Raw genomic sequence first — 21,668 nt, forward strand, 5'->3', positions numbered from 1 at the left:
ATTCATTTACCAAAGTAATAAAATTTCAGCCTGTACCAGCTCAGAATCCATTTCTCCAATGGACACGAAACTGCTGACAGCAAAAAAAAAAGTGAAACCTCTGCAGCTTAATCTCCACTTCCCTTCTGTTTTCCAAACAACTCCAATGAAGTCATCACAAGCATCCCTGAAACTGGGGCACCAAGATGAGTCTGCAAAATTCTGATTGTGGTCTAGATGCCATGGGTGAGGGTCTGTCCTTATCATCCCTGTGACCAGAATGAAGGAAGGAGTGTGACCAGAATGAAGGAGTGTGGTCAGAATGAAGGAGTGTGATCATATTGAAGGTCTATGATCAGAATGAAGGAAGGACCATAATCAGAATGAAGGAGTGTGATCAGAATGAAGGAAGGACCATGATCAGAATGAAGGAGTGTGATCAGATTGAAGGTCTGTGATCAGATTGAAGGAAGGACCATGATCAGATTGAAGGTCTGTGATCAGAATGAAGGTCTGTGATCAGATTGAAGGTCTGTGATCAGATTGAAGGCCCTTGCAGTGTGCCAAGGCAGGTGAAGGGGCACTGCTGGCTCTGCATCACCTGCTCACCCACTCTGGGATGTGATAAAGGAGGAATTTGGACTTTGTCCCTTTCCAGTCTAAAGTCCAATCTCTGGTGCTTCCTGTGCAGGAGGTTCTTTCCTCTGGCCTTCAGCAGGTGACAGATTTAATAGGAAATGCTGAAGTCAAAGCAAAGAGTGCTGATAAGAGGTTTATTCTTCTTCGAGGGTTTTGATAATTTGTTTCCAGAAAATGACACTTCTTTAAGGAATTCGTAAGCATCTTCAGCCTCGTCAGAGCTGCTGCCGAATTTCCTGTTTTTGTGTTCTCAGAACTGCTGAGCTGCTGAAATTGCCAGTAAGGCCCAGGGTGTGTTATCCAGAAGAGGTGGAGTCTATAACAAATCCAGATTTCTCACTGATACTCTCAGAGATTCTGTGACTGCCCAGAATTCAGAGCCATTCCAGCCTGCCTTGGGCTCAGTCCCACAGCCAGACCCGTCTGTGTTTATCTCCTGTCACACCATCCTGCCACACAGGAAACCATGGCTGCTGTTGCATGAGTAGCTTTAAAGCCAGCTGTCAACATTTACATCCCAAAAGGTATCCAGGGGCTCTTGTTGTGGGTGCAGAGCTGTGAAACACAACCCTGCAAGCCAGGTCCTGGCTCAGTGTGAGCAGATTTGGTTCCTAAAGTGAAGGACCTTAAACTTCCAAGGGTGAGATCCCGGTCAGATTCCCTGCTCCGAGGGTGGCTGGGTCTGGCATGGTCAGCAGGGAGGGAGCTGAAGGAGTTCATGGCCCTGCAGCCCTCCTGGGAATGCAGAGGGGCAGCTGAGCTCAGCTCCTGGGCTGGACACCGAGAACCCCACTGGGAACCTGCTCCTCCCGAGGGGCAAATAAACAAACCCCTGTGTGCTGTAAGCCAGCATTTCTTGCTCAAAAACCTGCAGGTTTGATCCATTCCCTTTTATATTTATCAGATGCTTAAAACCCTTCCAAAATGCCCCACGAAACACACCCTGAGAGCCTTGATCAGTGTGATCTGCTCCAGTTGTGCTCCAAAGCATCAAACCAGAGCCTGTTTGGGCTCCAAATGCAATATACTGCCTTGGCTGCTCTTTTCCTTTGTCCTGGGCTGCAGCCCTTCCAAAGCTTTGATTTCCAAATGACTCGCTAAGCTTTCCTCGACATGAAAGCTGCATTTAATGTTCCTTCTATCCGTGTGGAATGTGGAAACTCCCTGAGCTGGGGATGCTTCTCCTAAGACCTTTCTTCCTCTCCTTCCACGTGTGGCTTCTGCAAAGCTGCTGCTGGCAGCAGGAATCCAACAGAACCACAGGAGGAGTCAAACAGAACCAGAGGAGGAATCCAATAGAACCAGAGGAGGAATCAATCAGAACCAGAGGAGGAATCCAACAGAACCAGAGGAGGAATCCAACAGAACCAGAGGAGGAGTCAAACAGAACCAGGCAGTTCCTGCCAGGAGCCAGTGCCAGCTCTCAGAGTGGTTTTATTTCCTCCTATTTCCATGGAGGGCACCCACTGCCAGCCTTGGTGCCTGTTTCTCTGCCAGGAGTGTTTCCTGACTCCTCAAATCAGCCCCTTTGCCAAGGGATGAGTCAGGGCACAGCAGCCCCAGTTCCTGGGGTTCCCAGAGGGGAGAATTTACAGAATTCTCCGCTGCTTTCCAGGTGTAATCTTCGCTCAAATAAAGAGAGAATAACAACTATTCCCTCCACAGGCAAGGTTTGTCTGTGCTGATTTGATTTATGCCTTAATGTCACATCAATCATCAGACCACAGGGATGTAAATAACAAACTTGGTTTGAAAATTGAAACAGCAGCTGATTTTTTGTTTCAAAGGACAAGTATTAGTTTATTTAAAGATAAGGATGTCAAAATATACAGTATTGCATCATTAAGATCAGTGTGGATTAAAAGGTCAGGCCCCTGGTTCCCTGCACAGGCTAGGATTGAACGAACAGAAATCTTAATTTTCTGTAAAATTTATTAACTACAGTTATTACAGGAGTCTTGTGAAGCAGAGAGCTGCCTGGGCAGCTTTGATTTTGGTTTTTATTAGGATTAATTACAAGTAGGGATATAAACAAACATCAGGATGAACAACTAAGTTTCCTATGCTCTAAGGAACATTAATTCCGGGCTGGCAGGCACAGCCCGGCGTTAGGGGACGTGGCTGCCCTCTTGTGTCCTATTAGAACCTTAAATAGCTTTTAATTTGTTATCCCACCCCGCCCGGCCGAGACAGGAGCTGCCCCAATCACGTCAAGCCTTTGCATTTTAGCGTTTTAATTTACATTAATAACCAAGAGGAAGCAGGACTCGATCACCACGGGCTGTGCCAGGCTGAAGGGCTCAGCTCTAATTCCAGCTCTGTCCAAAGCCCCCCAGAAGTGACTCGGCTGTTGTTACACTGAAGCAGGACGTTTCTCCAGGGGATTTGTGTTTTCCTGGCTGTTTTCAAGCTCTCTGAAGCGGAGGATTCTCTGCCCGCGCCTCGCTGCCCTCCTCTGTCACCTGCTTGCTTTTTCTGCCATTTATTGAATTCTCTGCCACCCTCCTACCTGCCTTACCCTCCCCTCTGCACACCTCAAACCATCCACAGCACCTTACCTTAAACACATTTCATGGGGATCTGTAGAGCTGCTTTCTACAGGTGAGGAACAAACCCTGCCAGTGACAACCTGCAATGGTACCCCGTGTTTGCTTCAGCCCCGGGCGTTTGTGACAGCCGTGGGAAGGAAAAGGAGTCATTCCTGCTGCCAGAAAGGAGCATTCCTGCTGCCAGAAAGGAGCCATTCCTGCTGCCAGAAAGGAGCCTTTCCTGGAGCTCCCAGAGAGCTGCTGAGCCTCCCTCCAGCAGCCAGGGCTGGGCACTACTTGGATTTCCCAGCAGGGAGGATGGACACGGGATCTGTCTGCACTTCTGCATCTGACATCCTTTTGGAGCCCTGTGGAACAAGAGAGGCACCTTTAGAAACATTTCCAAGTATTTCTGAATGGTCAAGTCTGGAATCGTGTCCTGCACTTCTGCTGCCAGATGTTTCCCACTGATTTAATCTCCCTGCTTTTCTTCATTTCATATGCACAAGTATATGAGCACCACGTGCATCACGAGAACCACACAAAGTTCCTGCCTGAACGTGGGGGTTATTTTACCAGAATTGTCTCAATTGGCATGGAAACAATTGTTGTCAGGAGCTGGGCTCACACACCAGAGCCAGGCTGCTGTGTGTCTGTAGTATTGGAGTTTTGGCACAATTTCTCCAACATTTCCCTGCCCTGAACGCTTCGGTGCAGCCCTGCTAAGAGTCCTTCAGGCATGATGAATGGTGTATTATAGCCAGCCCTGCTCTGCTCCAGGTTAAAGGAACATTAAATACTTTTATGCATGACAGGTATTCGACAATGTTCAAGTGATAAAGCTTTTTTTACACTGCAAACATAATTCTGGGTTTGGAACCACTCCAAGACACTAATCCAGCTTAGATGAAGGAAATGTATAGCTCTAACTATACCAACTCCATTTTTCACTAACTGATAAAAACTTGGCTCTGGGTTAAGGTGCTTGATCTAATTTTGCTGGCCTTGAAGCTGCCAAAACTTGAGCAAAACAGGCCCCAAACCAGTGTTTGAGGTCACTGTTACTGCTGTGGGGTGTCAGTGCTGTCTGTAACCCAAATCATGCCTTGCTAAGCAGAAAATCCAGCATGACAAAGTAGAGGTGCCTCTGTGCTTTCCCTAGGATGGGAACCAGGCAGAATAATGTGTGAATTGTCCCTTCCTGGAAATTTGAGTCACCACTTCAGGAGGATTCTGTGTTACACATGGGGAGTGAAAGGTCTCCACTTCCTCATCCCCTTCAGGGAAGTAAAACCAGCAATGTTTTTATGCTGATAAGGCTCCACCTCACTGATCTTCTTTCAATGTTTCACCTTGGAGGATCTAAGTATGAAAAAGAGCAGCCAAAAATCACAATGGACTGAAAAATCCTACCTAAAGCTGATTGCAACCCTGTGCAGCTGAGCTGGCTGCAGTGCCTTTGCTTCTGCTTCCCCTGGTGTTGAGTTTGGAGGATGCTCCAGAGCAGAATGAAAGCGTTTGGCCATTTACAGGGAGCAGCAAATCCATCAACCAACACTATGTGAGCTACTCGTTCCAAATTTACCCAGACACCCTAAAAACCTCCACATCAGGTGAGGATTTCCCACAGGACAGGAGTAATGGGGTCTGCCAGCTCCAGCTCCTGTCTGAGCATCAGGAAGTCACTTCCAACTAATCAGGGAATGAGAGGATCCAATTTGCCTTTCTTCCTATGAAAGGGTGGAGGCAGGAGGCAGGAGAGGAGGATTCTCCTTGGAGATAATCCCATTTTGCCTCATTTAGCAGCCATTTTGCAGAGGTCACTTGCTTGCTCACTGCAGTCTCCTGCTGCACCCATTTTCAAGGTGGGTGCTGATTAAAGCAGGAAGATCAGACTGGCTGAAGATTCCTGTTGAACTGGAATTTCCAAGCCCTACTTTCTCCTGAAACAAAGAACTTTGTTCTGCCTTTTTAAAGGGACAAATTCCAGCTCTGCCCTGGGATTCAGGAGCTCAGGTACCACCAGCTCATGGCTTTGTCACAGTGAGCTTGGAACATTTGGGCAGAGCATTTTAAAGGGCACACACAGCCAAATCGTGGTGCTGGAGTATTTTTTCCCCCAGATTTTGCTCGGGAGAAGCCTGGGTTAGTGCAGCACATACTCTGATCAGAAAAAATCTGAATACTTTCCACGTGCTGAGCACTCCCAGCTCCTGACAACTGGACTATGAGTTATTCCAGCTCAGGAAACAATGTTATTAATCTTTTTTCCCCCTTTCTTTTTCTTTCTAATCTAATCTTTCAAAGACTCCCTAAATACATTTGCTACAGCTTATAAATTAATCTCTTTTACCATAGGAACAACCTTATCTGTGCTCAAACCCTGCAGCCGAGCACTGATGCTGTTTGCTTGCATAAATGGCTCCAGTTGTAGCCAAAATTTCAGCATTTGTAGCCAAAATTCCAGCATTTTCAGCCCAGCTGGGAGCAGAGGCTGGAGCTGCAGTGTTTAATCTGCATTCCTGCCCTGTGACATCCTCCTGCTCTGTGCCATTCCTCAGATCCAGGAGAGGGTGGTGTTAAAATCCAGAACAGGAGCTGCTGGATCCCCTCTTCAACATCTCCTGCTCCCATTTTATCAACAAAAAGCTGAATTTCTCTGCTGAGTTGCTCCCAGACAATCGAGCTGTTATCTTGGGATGGGAACTGCTTGGTGTGTGTGATCTAATACTTTAGATCAATGGTTACACCTTCTGATCACCTAGGAGATGAGGAGATTATTTTTTTTTAGCATTGCAGAGTGAATTTCTTAGCTCTTGGTAATCCTGAGGATATTCAAAGAGAGGTAATAATTTTCTTTTCTTTTTTTTTTTTTTTTTTAGAGTTAATGGGAGAGGGAAGCTGCAGGAGCCCTCTCTATAATTGCAGCAGAAGATAAGGGACTGCACAGCCAAACTGAAAAAATAAATCCTGCAGAACATCTCTACTTCCTCTACCTTGATTCTGTTTTATTCCTCAAATGGTCTTTTTACTCTCACAATCTCCTCCCTTGATCTTAAAGCTTTTCTTGCCCTTTCAATCTGAGCCACCTTTCCTGCCTCTCTCTTTCATGAATTTTGAAGGTGCTTCCTCACTCCTTCAGATCTCCCTTTCTGGAAGAATCCTAAATGTGTGTCTCTTGTTAAACTCCACGAAGGAGTTTTGATTTTGATCACCTCCCTTGATTTTGAACTTGCAGGAGTTTTGTTTTGCAGGGATGTCCCAGCTGGACCACCAGAGGGGCAGGCAGCTTCCTCTGGTAAACCAGCCCCACCTCCACTTTCCCTTAATGAACACCCTGTAATTTGCAGGAACATTGAGTCATCCCCATGGCCAAGGCATGAACCCCAAACCCAGCGCTGTGCCAGCAATTCCAGCTCCTCCTGGGGAAACCATCCCTGCCTCAACCAACACCCCAGGGCAAACCAAACCATCCCTGCCTCAACCAGCACTCCAGGGCAAACCAAACCATCCCTGCCTCAACCAGCACTCCAGGGCAAACCAAACCACCCCTGCCTCAACCAGCACTCCAGGGCAAACCAAACCACCCCTGCCTCAACCAGCACCCCAGGGCAAACCACCAAACCATCCCTGCCTCAATCACCACCCCCAGGGCAAACCACCCAACCACCCCTGCCTCAACCAGCACCCCAGGGCAAACCAAACCATCCCTGCCTCAACCAGCACCCCAGAGCAAACCAAACCACCCCTGCCTCAACCAGCACCCCAGGGCAAACCACCCAACCACCCCTGCCTCAACCAGCAGCCCAGGGCAAACCACCAAACCATCCCTGCCTCAACCAGCACCCCAGGGCAAACCAAACCACCCCTGCCTCAACCAGCACCCCAGGGCAAACCAAACCATCCCTGCCTCAACCAGCACCCCCAGGGCAAACCACCCAACCATCCCTGCCTCAATCACCACCCCCAGGGCAAACCAAACCACCCCTGCCTCAGTCAGCACCCCAGGGCAAACCACCCAACCACCCCTGCCTCAACCAGCACCCCAGGGCAAACCACCAACCCACCGTCCCTGCCTCAACCAGCACCCCAGGGCAAACCACCCAACCACCCCTGACTCAGTCAGCACCCCGAATTTTCCTTCCTTTCCCAGCCCTGAATTTTCCTTCCTTTCCCAAAACCTTGCTCTTCTTTGGCCCAAGTTCTGCTGGTGAAACTGAAGCACAAATCCCACATGGATTGTGCCTAAACCAGCTGGAAAACAGCAAAAAAAGGAAGAGAAATGAACGTACAAGGCCTTTAAAAAACCCTCCCAGGGACTGCCTCTTCTCTGCCTTCTTGTAGGAGTGCTCCTTGGCGTCGCCGCCGTTGTGGATGGAGTCAGGCTCAGCTGCTGGCTGCTCCCGGGGCTCTGGCTGCTCCCTGCCCTTCTGCTTGCCCAGCTCCAGCGTGGATTTCTTGTCTTTGGAGCTCTCTTTGCTCCTTGGGCCCCCAGGGTCGCTCTCAGATGGGGCAAGAGGCTTCTCCGTGGCGTTTAAAGTCTGCAGCGGTTTCCAAAGGGGTTATTTTTAGTGGGGAACAGAGAGAGTTCAGAAGGAGAGCCATAAATATGTTAGGGAAGAAAAAATAATTAAAAAAATGAAAGGCCACCTGGCAGGAGGAGTCCTGCTGCCCAGCAGGTTTGCATTTCCAGAGGCTGGGATGAACTCCCGCAGGGTTGGCTCAGGGAAGGGCTCCCAGGGAGCTGATGGAATTCCATGAGCAAAGACTGCGGGGTCAAACCATCCCTGCCTGGAACAACTGCATGGATGTGTCTGCTGGGGCTGCTCGAGGTGACAGGGAACACCACTGAGAGTCACTGAAATACACCCAGAGTCTGCACCCCAAAAAGTGCAAGGAAAAGATCTGAGAGGGGAGAAAAATCAAAGGACCCCGTAAAGCAAAGGATGGAAAGAAATTCCCTGTGAATGACCAACACTCCACCCAAAAATTATCAACACAGGTTCTGGCTGTGGAAAATCAGAATATCATAGAAAATTTCATGTACAAGTGCGAAAGAAGAGACAGGAAATCTTCCAAAAAACCACAATCACAAAGCACCTGTGTAGAGTAACGGGGAAGATTCTGGAACTCAGAGAAGTTCAGGATATATCTGGAGTTCACACAAGAAAAATCATAACTGGCAAACAAAGGATCAGACCATGAAATTGTCACTCTTTGGAAAGTAGTAAATGAGGGTGTTTTTGCCAGGAAATCTGTTTGCAAATAGGATTTTTTTTTTTTAATGTAAAAAAGAGCTCCAAACCCATATGGCTTTATTTATTGCCATCATTAAAACAGCACAAATTTGCCATGTTGAAAAGCTGGAAATCTCACATCTGCCCTCAGGCCATGGCCCAAGCTTAATGCTGTGTATTTTTCCAGCTTTGGGAATTTTACCATTAGTCTTGAAATATTTGGTGTTCTTCTGAAGGCCTGGGGTTGTGTGCTCACACGCCAGGCTTAGCTTTCATTCAAAACAATAACATTTTTAGATATCATGATTTCAGAGAAAACCCTGAAAGCAGAAACTTTAGAGAAACAGAATGCAAATGCACCTCTTGTATTTAAAAATAAAAAACATTCAAGCCTGTGTAATTTTGGGGAAACAAGAATGAGAGGGGACAACAATCCTGCTGCTTTGCCTTTTTCACTCAATTCAGCTCTTCTCGCCACCCAGTCTTTAGAAAGTTCCATGTTTAAATCACAGAACCCATTTAATACAGTCAGGCTTGACCAGCTCTGCTCTTAGACTTAAAAAATCCAGTCAGCAGCTTGTCTTTGTGCAGGAGAAGGTGAAGGGGGTTTTTAAATGTTTAAAGCAGGTTCAGTGGGGTCAGAGGAGAGCAGAGCTGTGGTCTGGGCTCACAGACACCACAGCCCCAACCTGTGCCACCTCACCTGGGAAGTGACACTGCAGTGCCCAGGGGATGCAGGAGCTCTCCCAGTACAAGGAGGGACACAAAGCAAACTGAAAGTTGTCTCTGGCTCAGTTAACTCTGGGAGCTCTGAGCTGCTGCCCCAGCAGTTGCTTCCCAAGACCCTTCTCGCTGGAAGTGAGAAAATGATTCTCAGGTGAAATTGCAGATGTTCACCTTCACTGCAGCAACAACACAACTCTGGGTCTGTCAGCCAGAGGAGCCTGGAAGCCTCAGAAACACTCTGTGAAATCTGTGGCTTTGCTCTGTGGTGTAAAATTAGAGTTTTCCTCCCCACACGTGCCTGAGACAGCGCTGCAGCCAAAGCAGAACTGTCCCCACGGCTGAGAGCAGGTGGGGCCTTTGATGTCAGGCAGACTAAACACTTTCTAAAAAATATTCATAATACATTTCCCAGGCAAAAAATATCCAACTCAAACCCTATCAGATAATCTCTTTGAGGTGTTTCATATTAACCTTGAAAGGCAGGAAATTGGCAGATTTGATATTGATGGGAGCAGCTCAGGAAATGCGGAGTGAGGCCAATGAATAATGAAAGATGTTAATGCTCCTTATTCCAAAGGGGAGCTGCTCCTGCCAGTCTGCTTTGCCTCCCTCAACATTAGCAGTGCCACTGAAATGAATAAAAAATAGAAAAATGGACAGCATTTTTCCTGTTATCTTACAGGAGACCTTGGGCCAAGGCTGATTTTTAAGCCCAGGATTTCTGTGGTTTTGGAGCAGTGCTGAAATTTCTGGAGGGTGCAGAGTGGCAGGGGTGGGAAGGGGAGAAGAATCACAGCATTCCAGAGACACTACAGCATAATTTAAGGAAATCCTTTCAAAGAAATCCCCAAAAAAGGAAAAAGTCAGCAGCAGATCCAGTTTTCCTTGGGCTCCTCTGAGGAATAAAACTGTTCTACTTTACACCAGGGCAAGGGAGAGAAGGAGGAAGAACAATAAACTGATTTACAAAAATGGAAGGAAGTGGCTGCTCATTAAAATAATAAAATAGATCCAGGGCTGAAACTTTTGGTGTCTTAACCAGATCACTTCACAAAGCTCTTGTATGAAATAAGGATTAAGTGTCACAAGACAAGGCCCTTCTATATTTAGGATGCTTTTAGAGACATAATTCATGAAAATTAACCTTGGTGTCATCAGACATTGTGAAAATAGGAAGAGAGAGATATAATTTTACAGCTATTTAAAAAAGGAAATTCTGAAATGACAGTTTTGAATACAACTTCAGTTTTCCTCTTAAAGGAAACTGTCTATAGACAGAACCTTGTTTCAGTTCTCATTACGCAGAGATGAATTCTTCTGGATATCTTCACTAGCAGCAGATGAGGGTTTGACTCTCAAATTAACAGAATTTGTATTTCTAATGAAAATACGATTTTTCTGAAGCATTTTGAAAGCCATGAAGAATAGAATGAAAACACCACACCCAGAGGCTGGGTTTAGATTTTATGAACACAGAACAAAAGAAACAAAAACAGAACAAGAAACAAATATTTTCATGGCTTTTGTCACATTGCAGTGAACAGTTTTCATTCTCAGTTCTCTTTTGTAGAATTTCCACCTAAATGATTCTTTCCTCAGAAGACAAGTAAATCAACAAAGTAAAAATAATTCTGTGTGTATTTAGTTCCATTGCCTGAGCCAAGGTTCTTGCAGAAAGTCAAAAAGCAGCAAGACAGAAGAAGACGACTGAACACAAACCCACTGATTATTTTAAGAAAAGGAACACACCCGGAAAAAGCTTCTTAAAAAAAAAATTAAGTTGACTCTTTAAAAATCTTGTTTAATATTATGAACAGATAAAAGAAACAGAGAAGTGTAAATATAAGAAGCTCAGTGAGTGCAGCACTTTCCTTTCAGTGACTTTTACATTTCAAGAGGCAGAGCTGTGTGGAAGGAGGTGACCAGAACCCATCACCAGGGGATGAAGAAGTCCAGGCCAAAAGCACAAAGTCACTCACGTGGTGTCTGGGGCTGGGACCATCTCCCTCTTCTGAACGGGGGGTCCCTCCGTCACCCTTGCCTGACTAAAACAACAAAGGGTCCTGTTTGAGCCTGAATTCAGGATGGAAACTCCCAGGAACCAAGGCTTGAAGGCACTTCAGCAACTCCCCTTTGGAAATGTCCCCATCTCCAGGGTGGGTTTGGCTGGTTCTGTTCTGGGGGATTGTCTCTTGCCAGTCGGGTTTCTCATCAAGGCCTGAGCAGGGATCATTTCAGCCACTAAACAAGAACCTGCTGTCAGCCCTGCTGCTGGAATTTTCTAGGAAAGAGCTTTTCTTTGCTTTCTAGAGCCAAATCTGTCCTACAAGACCTAGTGGGACTTGCTCTCTATTTATCCACCCTGCTAAGTGCATATGCTGTGAATAATTAAAACCCTCTCAGCTTTAGAGGGATGTTTCCATATTTTGTCATCAGCATCCATTTAATCCTGATTTTTGCTTTCCAGTTTATTCCTGCAGTCCTTAAACCTCTAAATAATAATCCTCCTTGGTTCCCACACTTCCCAGCCAGGACAATCCAGGCAGAGCCTGAGGCTGCAGCACTGGAAGGTCACTCAGAACTAACCTTGACTCTGAAATATCTTTTTAAGGTACATTTCCATCAAGATTTAAAAGCAAGAAACCCCTGTTTGACCAAACTGAGTAAATAGGACAAGCTTTGTGAAAATTAGGTTAAGCTTAAGTTACAATTAGGGCTACAAAAGGGACAACAGGAATGAGCATTTGTGTTTAAAAATGCGTTGGAGGGTTCAGCGTGTTCTCCTGGGTGCCACAGAATCCACAGAGCTCAGCAGCAAAGCGTAAAATAAACTGCAGGATTTCAGAGTGCCCAAATTTAAATGTCATTTTTCATTGCAGAAGTTCAATGAAAACAATGAAAGGATGTGACTTTTGTTCTAAATTTATCTCAGGCGGAACTGTGGTTTGCTGCAGCTCTCCGTTTGTAACGCGGAGCGCAGCAGCAGCAGCCTGGTCCCACAGATGGGCTCACTGCAACCTGCCTTTCCTACAAAACCACAGAAATCAATGCCTGGCAGCAGCAGGAGAGAAAATGAAACCACTCCGTGACAATTCATGGCTTTTGTGGGGAAAACCCTGTCCCGGGAAGGTGCCGCTGCTGAGCCTGGCAGGGGTTTGTGCTCGGGGAGCTTTATCTGTGCAGGAGGCTGCAGAGGCGCAGGGGAGGATGCACAGTGCGCTCTGTGCTGGGACAAACCCGCTCCAGAGTGCACGAGGATGGGCTGTGATAGGATCTGCTCTGTATTTGTGTTTTAGCAAGTCCTCAAGTGCCTTCAGGGAAAAAAACTCCACCTGCTCTAACAGCTATCAGTGTTACCTTTTCCCCTATAAACACCTCAAACCCAGATAAAAATAGCCCTGCTTTAGCCAACCTCTCTAATCCACTCGTATTTTTGTTGCTATTATTATTTTTAACCAAAAAGAGAGTAAAGACCTTGAGGTCTAGACAAAGCTCCCTCTGGCTGCCAGTGAGATGAGGACGAAACAATCCCAAGGATTTCTCTCCAGAGCACTGCTGACCTCCTATCCTTGCCTCCAGTCACTTGGGCTTGCTGCTGGCCAAGGCTGCCCACAAAGTTTTCAGCAGTGAGCAGGGTGGGTTGGGATGTTTTTAAACGGAGGAGGGTGGGGACAGCCAATACCCTGCTACATTTTCATTAATAGTTGTGACAACATAGGTATGCTCAATTCTAAAAGCTATTTATTGTCTAAAAGTTTGATTATGTGGGGAAGCAGGGCAGCACAGGGACTGCAGATGGTTTGGGAACAATTTTCCTCTGGGAAGCAGGAGTAGATTCTACTTTCTGCCTTTCCCCTTTCCCAAACCCTGATGGACCTTTGCAGGAGCGACTGCCTCCTTTCCTGTCACGTGCCAGTTCACCTAACCTGCATAAACTGCCAAAAAAAGTCATGCCACTAAAAATGCAGCTCCCCAACGGCAGGGCAGGACAGGACACGGCACAGAAGGACTGGCAGTGCCGTGGCCAGCGGGAGATGGATTTGGAGGCGGGGGTGGAGATGGGCTCCTCCAGGAGGATGCTGCGGTTTGTGAAGCAGAGCATTCTCGGAGTCGCGACCCCTGGAGCTCCCTGGGCCACCCGTCGGGGAAAAGGCCAGCGGAGCCCTCGGGACGTTCCGGGAGGAGCCGCGAGAGGGAGATGCAGGACGGGGAATGCGCGGGGGGATGCGGGGAGAAGTCCCAGCCGCGCATCCCTGAGCGTCCCCGAGTGTCCCTCATCCCTGAGCATCCCTGAGCACCACCCATCCCTGCGCCCTCCCAGACAAAGGCAAAGTGTTTTCCAAGCCTCTCCCCACCCCTCTGAGCTCCCGGAGGGCAAAGCCGCTCTTACCAGCTTAAAGAACTTCCTCAGGTTTGCCTTGGGCGTTTTGCTCTCCGCCCCTCGCGGTTTCACCTCGGTGCTTTCTGTGCCCTTGCTCTCATCCCTGTCGGGAGCCACAGCCTCGAGAGCCACCTCTGCCTTCTCATTGCTCACGGCCTCTGCTTCTTCCGAGGAGTTCTGGGGTCAGGAGTAAAGTGGAAGAAACATCCTAACTCAATCAGTGAGGAGCTGGTTGATTTCTTAAAATTTTACAATCAAACAGGGCATGAAAGCATCCTCAGTTTCACTGTTCTCTTTGTGTTGCTTCAGGAATTTGATTAATGCCAAATGAAAGGAAGTAAATAAGTGTTAAAATCCCACCAGTTTATATAAATGATAGAAATAACCTTTCCTGAGTTGCTGGTTCCCAATCACAAGAGCCTAGCTTTGATTACAATGGAAGAATGAAAATGAAATTACACACAGCAATGCTGTCCTGAGGAGATGAGGCTCAAGTAAATCCAGTAAATATGAGAAAAACCATACTCAGGAATTTGCACTCAAAGGCAGAATTAAGATTATTTGAAACACACTATGGACACTATAAATTGCTGAAACCTGGCCTTGGACACTTCCAGGGATGGGGCAGCCACAGCTCCTCTGGGAATCTGTGTCAGGACCTCACCTCCCTCCAAGGGAACAATTCCTTCCCAATGTCCCATCTAAACCTCCTCTGTGCTAGTTGGAAGCCATTCCCCCTGTCCTGTCACTCATTTATTCTTCTTTGTCACCACATTCTTTTATTTGGACTCTGCCACTTTTATTGTGAACAAGGATATTTCCTGTTCCCCTTTACAGCAGTTTTTCTGTGTGCTGTTGCCATCTCCCTTTCTGAGCAAATAAAATCCCAGTTTATTTAGCCCTTCATACAGAAGCCATCCAATACATTTACTCAGTATTCCATCACACCTTTTAGTTCTGTCACATTTTTAAGTTGCAGGGAACTCCACATTCAGGAAGGGACTCACCATGGACTCCTACAGCAGCAGGAGAGATTTTGCTTTATTCCTGACTGCTCTTTTGTGGAAGAAACAACACTTTGTGGGTGGGGCAACAGGGAGAAGAATGATGAGGGAATAAATATTCCTTATCCCCTGCTGCCTGAGATGGCTGCAGCACATCCCACCTCCCCATGGAATTGTAGATTTAATTTATATTTATGAACAGCTTGGAGATAATCAATCTATAATAATTTCACTCTGGATCTCTGCCTATTCACACATCCATATCATCAATTCCCCATCTATTTGCTGGAAGGAAATGATTCAGAGCAGAGTGGAAGCAGTGGCTCAGCAAGGCAGAGCTCAGCTCCTGGGATCTCCCCACTCCGAGGGGGCAGGTTGGGATCCCTCTGCTGTACCCCAAAGGAGTTTTGTCTCTGCAGCTCTGGCTCTGCACTGGAATTGGTGGCACAACCAACAAAAGCACCCTGGGACCAAATGCCAAGCTCCAAAAAGCACTGCCCAGTTAAATTTGGGTTAGGCAGCTATTCAGGGATTGAGTTGTTCCAAGTATCAGGGATTCTTGCACATTTCTTCAGGAAATTTTTCTGCAGGACAAGGGGGAATGGCTTCACACTGAAAGAAGGAAAATTTAGGTTGGATATACAGAGGTAATTCCTCCCTGTGAGGGTGCTGAGCCCTGGCACAGGTGCCCAGAGCAGCTCTGGCTGCCCCTGGATCCCTGGCAGTGCCCAAGGCCAGGCTGGACAGGGCTGGGAGCCCCTGGGACAGTGGGAGGTGTCCCTGCCATGGCAGGGGTGGCACTGGGTGGGCTTTAAGGTTCCTCCAACACAAACCATTCTGGGATTCCATGTTCTGCTTCACCCAGTAATTAACCAGTTTGCTGTTTGCACATCAGTAAAAAGAGCATGATTTTCCTGCAGTTGCATGGCAAGAGCTGCTTAAAATTCAAGTTTTTAAAACAAACACATCTGCTTTTAAAGACAGATCCCAGAGCAGTGTAAATAATGCTGCCTTGATCACCTTCCACCCTGGCCTGGCCTGCTTTGATCAGATAAATGTGAAGCATCATGTTTCTGTGCCCTGATCAGATATCTACGAGGCCTTGGAAGCAGCTTTCCAACACAAATATTGGAAATTGCCCACTGTAATTCCCTATTAGTATTCCTTCTGAAAAAAAAAAAAAAAAAGAGAGAGAAATGCTGGCACAGCAAATATTTGAGTAACAGTTCTGAAAATTCTCGTGAAGACCGATCAGGAAATGGGGCAAATACAAAGTGGCTCACAGCTGAGAAGCTGAATAAGGAATTTTTCATTTTCCCTTTCCATATTTATTCATCTGCAGGCAGAGCAGCAGTATTAACTGCCACGTGTTGACAGGCACTTCATTAGCTGCACTTTGAAGTGAAAGCTCATCAGAAGATGGATATTTAAGAGACTGCCTGGGAAGAGAAGCTGGAGCTGAATCCTGCATCTATTGAGTGTTGTGGTTGCTGTTTGTGACTTCAAAAGCAAAGCTACTCCTGACTGAATTCTTCACCTATTTGAGCTTAGATTCTCTGTCCTAGCAAAAGGACAGTGCATTCAATGTGCCAGAAAAAGATAAATTCACTGCAGAACACCCCACAGAGTCTTCAAACCAAGCTGAGTTTGAGGCTAACCTGTTGTCTTTTGTTTTTTTTTGTACATCTCCTCTTTCTATTTTTTTTCTTTAAATCCTTGATACTTCATTAAGAAATGTCTGAATTCAGACTGGATTTATTGCTGTTTTACACTGAAACTACACACAGCAGCCTGCCAGAAGGTCTCTTCTTTCCCTTATTTCATCCTGATGTTCAGCACACATCCTGCTTCCCAGCTCTGTTTTCAAATAAGCCAGACTACTCAGAGGAGGAGGTTTCTGTAGCAATAACAACTACAGAAAAACCTCCCTCTCCCTCTTCCCAACTTTCTTCTCATTCCAAGCACCCGATTCCCTCAGTTCCCCAGGAAATTCAGTCCCAAGTGGCAAATGTTTGAAGCTTTGATTATTTTCAAGCATGTTTACTCCGTAAATATCTAAACACCATTGTTTTCTTTAACATAAATAAAATATCCCAGTGGGAAAACTCAGCTAAAGAAGCTGCAGGAGCAGCAGCCACTCAGGGGCATCTGGGTGTTTGGAAGCAGCAAATTTCTGGGACTTGGGCTTGAGCAGAAGCCCAGAAAAGCAGTTATTTAACATCCAGTGACTCAGTAAAGTTTCATACAGTCCTTCTATGAAACGATATCAAGAATGAATAAACTTCAGCTTATAAACCATAAGGATCATGGAAACAGGAACTGTGTTTTTAGAGTTAGCCCAAAATTTAGTTAAAATCATTATTCAACCTGAGGAACAATGTCCTCCTAAGCAATTGAGGCCCCAAATTGAAGCCTGATCTGCTCTGTCCCAGAACATTTTCTGCTGAGTAAGAATAGACCCCCCTGATCCCAGCTTTTCAGACATTTAAAGCAAAGAAATGAAACGAGGTTTTAGAGACATTTTAGTAAAGAACTCTGTGATCTCTGGGGGACATTCAACAGAAGCATTGAATTGAGCGAGGATAACGTTCCTGATTCCATAAAAACAAGAGAACTACCACAGCTAAATTCATGTCCCTGCTGTTGGACAGGTGTGTTTGGCAGGAATGAGCCGCAGCCCCAGTACCTTTTTCCAGAAGAGCTTGCTGAGGGGCAGAGGGGTGGCTGAGCCCTTGTCCTTGGTGCCCTCCCGGGGGGGCTCTGCGCTCACGCTCTGCGGAGGGGCCGCGGCCTCCGGCGCTTTCGGGTTCTGCTTGGGCAGCGGCTCTTGGCAGGGAGGGACATTTCTGTCTGCTTTTACACAGCTCACAGGAGGCTGCTCAGGGCTCTGGCAACGAAAGGACATGCAGATTGTGGGCAACAAATCCAGCACGCTCAGCCATCACCTGGGCAGGGGAGCACTGCCTCTCCCTGCTCTCCCCTGCCCTTCCATCCCTGCTTGACACAGCAAAGACACAGCAAAGCCAGAACTCAGATAAAGAAATTAAAACACTTAAACACTGAACATGCCAGTAAGAATTCCCCTTCTCCTGCCTTGCACAGATAATTCAACCCCTCCTACTCACTTTGGTGTTGGTTGTCTGCTGGGTTTCTTTCGCAGCCTGCAGGGAAACAAAACACAAAGATGAGTCTGTCTGAGGCAACGGCAGCACTGCAGTTCCACAGGCCAGCAATTGTCTGTGTCACCGATTATTTTATTTTTAGTGAATGTGTGTGCAAGTCCTGGCTCCTGCAGCCATGGAAACTGATCCCAGGAAGAGTGGAGGCTGCTGGAGGGAATGCCAGGTCCCATCCTTGTACCTGCAGCTTGGTGCTGCCCTCTTTGTGCTTGTAGTCTTACACTTGTTCTTTAAAAAATATGTATGTGTGTATATGTGATCCCATATTCACCATCCCATTGAGCTCACGTAAATCACTACAGAGAATTTAAAGGTATGAACAGATTTTTCTGTGTGTGCAGTGCTCAGGGACACAGAGCTGGGTGTTTTCCGTGGGAATCCCACACCATCATCAGGGATGTGCTCCCGTCACCTTCCAGCAGGAGGCTCGGATGCCTGCGATCCAAAACACAGGCAGCGCACGAAATGCTGGACACGCGGGGCACGGAGCAGCCCTGGCTCTGCAGCTCGGCCAGGAGCTCAGCACAGAGCAGCTCTGCAGGCTGCTTCCACCCAGCCTCTGGAGGAGCCAGTTCAATTCCTCCTTGGCCAGGGATGTTAGCTGCATCTCTTAACCCTCACACTGAAGAATGAGCCGAGCTGTACAAAAACCCATCCAGCCACAGCCTGGGGCCAGGCTCCAGCAGCCTGGGCAGACTTTGGGAAATTCTCCACAGAATAGGTGAGACATTTTGCAGGGCAGGTATTTTGCAGGAGCCAAGGACTTTTTTTTTTGTGGTCAGCTCTGACAAACAACATCCAGAAGGGGAGGTGAGAACAAGGGTGAGGATGCCATGGGCTTCAGCATTAGTGCTGTAAGTGAGGGATTCACCCTTCTCTTCCAAGGGAAACTTCCATAAATCAGCACAGTTAAATGCAAAATTAGCAAGGAATGAAGGACAGATATGCATGGATGGGAAGAGCATCACAAGCTGCTTTAGAGTTAGGATTTTGTAACACAGGAGCCTGAAAAACAATGTTTCTGTTAACTCACACACTCTTTAAACTTCGATTAAATATTCCAGGGACTCTTCTCACTAAAATTCATTGCAAGAATAATGATTGGAATGGAATATCCAAAAATGCCAGTCAGGTTTGGTTTTTACCAGGAAATCTTAATTCATTATGAACAAGTAATTAAGACTTCAATTTTATTAAAAAATGAAGCTGAGATATCAAATTTAAGGTTTGGGGAAGAACTGCACACATGAATTCATTTGGAATACTATTATTCCTTCAGTAATATGCAGATGACTTTTTTTTTCCTCAAAAATGAGATAGTGGAATGAACATTTTTGTTTTTAAAATGTATTAAAGAATGCCCTATGCCCTTGATTATAAAGCCCCCTACTCACCAGAAATTCCACGTGGGTGTCTGGAGGGAGAATTAAATATTAATTATGTTCCTCCCCCACTGGAAGGGTCTCTGCTTCTGCATTCTCTGGGCTAAAAAGCTGCAATTCTCTGCTTGCCTGCCATGATCATCTTCACAGAGTTCAGAAATCTTCAAACACAGAGCTTGAGACCAAAAGTTTTTGGCAATTTCTGGTTTTTAACGTAAAAGCTCATGTCCTCTTAAACAGCCATTTGCTTGACTGTGCATTTTAAGCCCTTTAAAGTACTCATCAAACCCAGATTTTTTTCTGCTTCAAACTAAATCAGAACTAACATTAATTAATTTTCTTGGTTGCAGGCAGAAATCCCTATTTCTGCAGGAAAGTCCACGTTCCAGCCTCTTCCGTGCTGTATCAGATGCCCCAAAATGCCAATTCCAGCCAAGTTCTGGTGTACATTAATGACATAAACCCTGACCTGTAGCTGGGCTGAGCTCCCAAACCTCTCTGGTTTCAGCCTTTGGTCACCTCTACACAATTCATTGTTTGTCAGCCCCTCTGATTTTGGTTTTTAGTGGCCAGGGGCGTTTAGTCCGTGTTAGTAAGTGGCAGGAATTATTTCTCCAGGGATTGCTCCAGAACCCCGAGCTCACAGAGGGCCCAACGAGAGGAAGGTGCAGCTCAGGATGGTTCCCATCCCCCCAGCACAGAAATGTTCCCCCAGGGACCTCCAGAGCTCTGCACATCTGGCCAGATGTTGGGAAAGAACTCCTCTCTCTCTGTGCCAGGGGCCAGCTGTGATTTCTCAGGGTTCTGCTGCTCCTGGAGCTCCATACCCACCTTGTGCCTAAAGAGTTTGCTAAAGGTGCCGTGGCCCAGCTTGGGGCTCTCTGCCTTCTTTTTCTTGGCTCCTTTGGAGGGGGATCCTGCTGCTGCCTTCGGGCCAGGCTGTCCCCCAGGGCCCTTCTCCACCTTGGAGCCCTTGTGCACAACAGCAGGTGCAGGTGAGTGTTTGCTGCAGATATTTGCTTTATCAAAGACAGTATTCCATCATCACACACGTGGGATTAAAGGAAAATATTCCCTCTTAGCTCTGGATAAATTGTGGATTTTTCCCTGAGTGACTTCTCAGCTCTCCTCAGAGTTTCTTTCACACGAGCAGCAAAATAAAAGCCAAGGCAATCCTCCTGATTCCAAATTAAACAACAACTTTCCCTCTAAAACCTCCACTAAACTGAAACCTAAATCCCACAAACATCTGCCATTCCAAGTCACAAAGAAGCAATTTCAGATTTATAATTTTAAAACAGGCAAATATATAAATCTTTGGAGGAACATTCAGTCTTTTTACTGAAGCATAATGGGGACTTTAAAATGTTTTATATAATGCATTATTTAGGAAAAGGGCAGTGTGAATATTCATTATATACACTGCCTAAGATATTTCAAGCTTGCATTAATGTCCTTGAAATTAATTAATTAATTAACTGTTTGAGGTCTCAGGCTTTAAAGCAGGAAGATGTCTTTGATTACCTGGCCTGGAGGAGAAAGAAGAATTATTCCTTACTAATTCTCACAGCTAAACTGACCCTTATTCCTGCAAAATTCTAAATTCTTACGCTTCCTGAACACAGAGTGACACAGGATCAGCTCAGGGCCTGCCACAGGAGGGTGAGGTCAGTGACTGGGGCAGACCTTGTCCAAACAACCTCTTGGTTTGTAGGAGCTGCCTGAGCTGGTGTGACCGGGCTCTGAACCGGTGTGGGCACAGAGGAAGGGACGGGCACCGAGGGATGGGCACAGAGGTGATGCCTCAGGTTTTGGCTTTTCTATGTTTCAGGTTCTGTGCTGCTTTAGTGTGTGGGTCTGGGCTCACATCAGGGGATGCTGAGCTCTCTGCACAGAGCAGGGACACAAAACAATTCCTGCTCCAGCTGGGCACCAAGGACAAATGAGCCAAATCTCAGGCCAGGAGCACAAACCCCGTGGGCTGGAGAGAGAAAAACAAGCAGGGTGGGACTGCAGGGGCTGAAGCTGGGATGGGACAATGAACTGCAAGGTGCAAATGGAGCAGAGCTGATCCCAGGGAGAGACCCCGTGCCCGGCCGGGCATTTTGGGGCCATTTTGGTTCATCTTGGGTGCAGCCCTGGCTGGGCTCTGGTGCTGCCCAAGGTGGATCCATGGAGGCCTCCTAATAAATCCCTGCTTTATTCTTTAGCTCAGTCCAGTCTCTGTTCTGACTCAGCCTGCACAAGGCATCACAGGGACAGCCAGCACCGAGGGTGTGCCCGGCTGCTGGCAGCACACGAGGCCCAGCAGCTGATTAGAGCTGCAGCCAGCACTGATAAGAGTCTGACCCTACAGAAACAGAAAGTTCTTCTCCCCCAGAGGGTGCTGGGGCACTGCCCAGGCTCCCCAGAGAGCGTTCCCTGCTCCAAAGCTTTCAGAGCTCCAGGAGAGCTTGGACAACGCTCTGGGTGGGATTGCTGGGGGTCTGTGCAGGGTCAGGGCTGGATGAACCTTTGGATCCCTTCCAGATCCAGGATATTCCATGATTCTGTCATTTGAAGGCACAGCAGCCACCCAACAGCCCCATGGCTTGGGAAAACTTCACTTAGCAA

At 46.9% G+C, this 21,668-nt stretch overlaps 1 protein-coding gene across 1 annotated transcript in view; it reads right to left on the bottom strand.

Annotated features, from left to right (window-relative positions):
• Positions 1–3,439: 3,439 nt before the first annotated feature.
• Positions 3,440–21,668, bottom strand: part of BCAS1 (brain enriched myelin associated protein 1) — a gene marked incomplete at both ends in the record, with an annotated part of 32,340 nt that continues 14,111 nt past the window's right edge. The window contains 7 exons of the mRNA XM_084217809.1: positions 3,440–3,514; positions 7,439–7,687; positions 11,089–11,154; positions 13,500–13,667; positions 17,181–17,381; positions 17,620–17,655; positions 19,887–20,027. Of these exons, the coding sequence (XP_084073935.1) occupies positions 3,440–3,514; positions 7,439–7,687; positions 11,089–11,154; positions 13,500–13,667; positions 17,181–17,381; positions 17,620–17,655; positions 19,887–20,027 (936 nt within the window). The remainder of the gene's footprint in view (positions 3,515–7,438; positions 7,688–11,088; positions 11,155–13,499; positions 13,668–17,180; positions 17,382–17,619; positions 17,656–19,886; positions 20,028–21,668) is intronic.

The sequence above is a fragment of the Fringilla coelebs genome (genome assembly GCF_963513975.1).
Source record: "Fringilla coelebs genome assembly, chromosome: 18".
NCBI lineage: Eukaryota > Metazoa > Chordata > Aves > Passeriformes > Fringillidae > Fringilla > Fringilla coelebs.